This window comes from Choristoneura fumiferana, chromosome 27 (genome assembly GCF_025370935.1).
Source record: "Choristoneura fumiferana chromosome 27, NRCan_CFum_1, whole genome shotgun sequence".
Lineage (NCBI taxonomy): Eukaryota > Metazoa > Arthropoda > Insecta > Lepidoptera > Tortricidae > Choristoneura > Choristoneura fumiferana.
This window is the reverse complement of record NC_133498.1, coordinates 6,764,456-6,769,075: the sequence shown is the minus strand read 5'-3', so window position 1 is coordinate 6,769,075 and position 4,620 is coordinate 6,764,456. Positions and strand designations below refer to the sequence as shown.

The following is a 4,620-nucleotide window of genomic DNA, read 5'->3' as shown; positions in this document are numbered from 1 at the left end:
ACTAAGATCTTGTTAACGTATTCTAGCAAATCAATATTTACTTACTTACTTATCTATATATTATATTTTTGTAAAAAAGGAAGGATTCACAAACTTTTACGTCTAGATCTCATGGGAATATCGTACAAATAAATAAACAAACAAACAGTATCGGCAATAACGTATTAAAATTTAGGTTATAATGTCATTCCTAAAATCCAGCTGCACTCGTATCTACCTATCAAATTTCATCCGAATTCATTGCTCCGCGCTTGTATATAATATAAACTCTGCAGACTAGTAAATTTTTCGGCCTATGTTCCTTTTTTTGGGTCAAGCCAATTTTTTCGATTTCAATTCTCTCGAAGAGAAACTCCAAGCAAACGTGAAGCAAACCTTGAAGCAAACGCTTCAATCTTGCTTCAATGGCACTTTATAAACTTACGCATACAAACTCTTTATAACCGACCAATTGTCAAAGAATCAAATTCTTCTGAATATCTAATGTCAATCAAATGAAAACACGATCAAAATTTGCTCAAAATGGTATCATTGACATCAAACGGAAAAATCATACCGGAAAATCCAACAAAATGAAACGTTACAAACCATAGCAATTAATAGAAATAAAATGAAAAAATCACAGAAATCAAATCCATTAACACAAACCAAACATACTCTGATACGAACAGAACTACAGGAAATATAATGTCCAGGAACATATAGAAATTCAAGTTAAATTCGGTGTTTTTTTTTCAACTGTAATCCTGCAAGATGAAGAACGAAGAAGATGGTAAGTTTTTGTCTTATTAGAAGCTTTAAAAAGCCGCGGTGACACTTGGTTGCCGTTGACCTATAGTAAGCAGACGATCGTGGGTTTGAATCGGAGCCTAGACTCTCTCTCTCTCTCATTGTGAGAGAAGGCCTGTGCCCTGCTGTGGAACGTTATATAGGCCGAGATGTGGTGTGTGATTTTGTCGTTACATGACGCGAGGGCAGTTTTTTTTTTACATAAAATTGTCCCGTGAATCCCTTGATAACAGAATGGATAATAATACAAGTACCTTGATGGAATTGGTACAAGTATCGTGCGTGAGGTCCGTTTGACGTTTGCTTGCGATTGGCTCATTTAGCTGTTTTTTTTTTAAACGGCTCTGTCTATTGCAGGACAATTTTGCCAGTGTCTAGTAGGTTATTCCGTTGTACGGTGAAAAATTCTAGAAAACGAAATATGAGAGGTAATGGTGGATGAACGATGACAGCGCGATGATATTTATTGGCTCATTTAGTTATTCAAGCAATCACGAGCAAACGTCAAACAGACCTCACGATCCTAACGCCATCTAGCGATATATCGCCTCTGAAAACCCTCATTTAAGTCAATTACTGGGGACCTTTCAATAACTGGCCACTTTATCATCATCATCATCATCATCTTTAGCTTATATATGTCCCACTGCTGGGCACAGGCCTTTCAGAATACAGGAGGAGATATTCTGTTTATAGGAGACCAGAATTCGTTTTAGTAACTATAAGATGGCCAGTTATTGAACGGTGGCTAGTACGAGTAATTGACGATTTACCCTATTACGAATTAAAAGAAAATAAAGAAAGAAAATAACTTACTTATATAACAGCAGTGACACATTACACGGGTCAAAATAAAACAGATCAAAAGGTGTTTTAAAGGTAAGTAATTAAACGAATGAGACAAAATTATGATATCTGTTAAAGCTTCTTGGTATTCCACCAGAGGATGACGACGTGACCATCGGCGTCAGCCGCTACCCGTGCCTGCCGTCGTTGGTGGCTCTGCAGCAGATGAGGAACCGGCTACACATGGCGCACGACGGCAAACGGCTCATGAAGTGGAGCGCCATGGCCACCGGCCGGGAGCTGAGAAGGATCGCTGAGGACATTGACGGGTGAGGGGTTTGGATCTAGTTAATAGTTGACACAAGAGGGGTGCTGTAAGTTTGATCGCTGCGTGTGTGAGGCAGCGGAGCGCAGCAAGGATAATGCGGAGCGGAACGGCGAACTGTATCTGTCCATAGCCTTTTCAAATCCAGCCGTTACGATCGTGCGGGTAAATAGGGATGTTGACTCCACCAATCAACTGACGTACTTTTTATGAGCTGTCAAAACACAATTCTCCCATAGAGTTTGAATGGAAATAACAACGTATGACGTCACTTGTTCGCCAACTCAATCAACTAACTATTTATTTGTTGTAAAGCAACAAGAAAACTAATTTTGCAGTTAATAATAATAATAATAATAATAATAATAATTTATTCAAAAAACTCCTTTTACATCATATTTGATTAAAGAACTAAAACATACTGTAATAGCAATATTTACAAGAAATGCCTGAACTAGGATTCCCTGTGTTTCAGGCAAATAATTCTAATAGTTAAATAAATGAAAAAAAAAACACGGGCCAATTCACACCAATTGACCTAGTCCCAAAGTAAGCTTAGCAAAGCTTGTGTTATAGGTACTAACCAACGGATAAATATATAGATACATACTTAAATACATATTAAACACCCAAGACCCGAGAACAAACATTCGTATTTTTCATACAAATATCTGCCCCGACACGGGAATCGAATCCGGGACCTCAAGCTTCGTAGTCAGGTTCTCTAACCACTAGGCCATCTGGTCGTCTGGTGATTGCCACTTCAATGAGCTAATAAAAATCTTCTGACACTTTTATTTATTATGTACCTACAGGGTGTTCCATCAATTCTACGAGGACGTTAGGAACTGCTTCATACTGCTGGCGAGGTGCCGCTACTTCTTCCACAACTTCAACCGGATGGTATTGGAGAGCGTAGCTAAAGAGGTAAGTGATCACGAAATACCGAAGGGATGCATTTGGAAAGGTCTAAAAAATTTTTTCCTACATTTTTTTGGTCGAAATTGTTTGGTATAATATTATATGGCATAATTCTTTTTTCGCATACATCTTTTTTCCCTAAAGCAGTTGTTGTCTGTAATTGTTTAGTCCAAAATTTTTATTACTATAATGCTAAATCCATAATATTGTCAGATCTAATTATCCTTTAGTTAATTATTCAATGTCCTCAAAAAATTAATGAATATATACCTATTATTTGATATTTGGATAGGCGAAACAGTAAAGGGGAGACGGGGAGGCAAAGCCCCCCGCAATAAAGAAAACATAGGTAATATGATTGGTCAAGTATAGGTTAGCGGCCTTAACTAGGTGGAATAGGAGCTCCGCTTTGCCGTCGACTTCGCCTCAGTCGTTAAATTCATATTTTTTTCCAGTCATAAAATTAGTGGTATACCCAACAATATTCGGAATGTCAATTTTATACCATACAAATGTTATACTAAACAATTTTTCGACCAATAAATATTATGAAAAACAATTTCGACCTAACAATTTTCGACATTTCAATCATTCGACGAAACGTTGTTATGTAAAAAATATGTCAAGTTTTTCTTTATTCAAAACAATTTTGACCAGTCGATATAGACCCATACCGGAGACCAGAGTACCAAATATTCAATCAACCAATCAATCAGCCCACATCCACTCACTGCTGAAGTACATCACACCAATTTTGACCATTTTTACCGTTGAAACTCAAGTTGCCCTTATTTTATTTTGGCTACTTTATACGGTTCTTTACGGGTCCCGTAGCCAAAATGGCAAAAACGGAACCCTTTTAGTTTCACCATGTCTGTCTGTCTGTCTGTCTCTCTGTCCGTCCGCGGTTTTACTCGGGGACTATCAATGCTAGGAAGCTGTAATTTTGCACGGATATAAACATAAACTATGCCGACAAAATGGTATAATAAGAATAAAAAAAAATTGTTATGGTACATTAGACGTAAAGTGGGGGAGATTTTTTTTCTCATTGAACCCTATAATGTGGGGTATCGTTGGATAGGTCTTTTAAAACCATTAGGGGTTTGCTGAGACGATTTTTCGATTCAGTGATTTGTTTGCGAAATATTCAACTCTAAAGTGCAAATTTTCATTAAAATAGAGCGTCCCCCCCTCTAAAATCTAAACCGGTGGGTGGAAAAATTTGAAAAAATTCAGAATGGTAGTAAGTATATCAAACTTTCAAGGAAAATTGCTTGAGAATTATTAGTAGTTTAAGAGTAAATAGCAGCCTAAGGTATAAAATATACAGAACTTGGATGATTCCGTATAAAATACGAAATCCTTAGAAAAATATTACTTATTTTTTCGTAACGGCTACGGAACCCTATTTTGGACGTGTCCGACACGCTCTTGGCCGTTTTTTTTTAAGACTGTCAGCGAACATACTCCTCAGAACTATACATGTTACATACCTACCAATAAATAGGTATTAGAGAAAATGGATGATAAAACAAAATAAAGAAAACTTTATTTTAAGTTAAGTACAAATCACTCAATAATTGCGTATGTAAACTCTTTATTGTACAAAAGAAATGAAACAATAATACAATTGGTAGAACTTGGAGATGCTGTATAAAGGCCTGTATAAAGGGTGTATAGGACTTATCCCTAATCTTTATAATTATAAAAATACAAAAAGGACGCCCCCGGGTGGACTCGAACCACCAACCTTTCGGTTAACAGCCGAACGCGCTAACCAATTGCGCCACGAAGGC

The 4,620-nt window shown here is 37.0% G+C and overlaps 1 protein-coding gene and 1 non-coding gene across 2 annotated transcripts; one reads left to right on the top strand and one right to left on the bottom strand.

Annotated features, from left to right (window-relative positions):
* Positions 1-491: 491 nt before the first annotated feature.
* LOC141443246 (uncharacterized) lies at positions 492-3,040 on the top strand. Its single transcript, XM_074108456.1, has 4 exons — positions 492-772; positions 1,733-1,904; positions 2,716-2,827; positions 3,035-3,040. The coding sequence occupies exons 1-4, from the start codon at positions 754-756 to the stop codon at positions 3,038-3,040; spliced, it is 309 nt and encodes a 102-aa protein (XP_073964557.1). The 5' UTR covers positions 492-753.
* Positions 3,041-4,546: 1,506 nt separating this feature from the next.
* Positions 4,547-4,620, bottom strand: TRNAN-GUU (transfer RNA asparagine (anticodon GUU)). Its single transcript has one exon. It is a non-coding gene; the product is annotated as a tRNA-Asn (tRNA).

Excerpts from the sequence above, each read along its gene's own strand:
- LOC141443246 (XM_074108456.1), top strand. Across the intron at positions 1,905-2,715 it reads ATCGCTGAGGACATTGACGG|GGTGTTCCATCAATTCTACG; the intron begins GTGAGGGGTTTG and ends ATGTACCTACAG.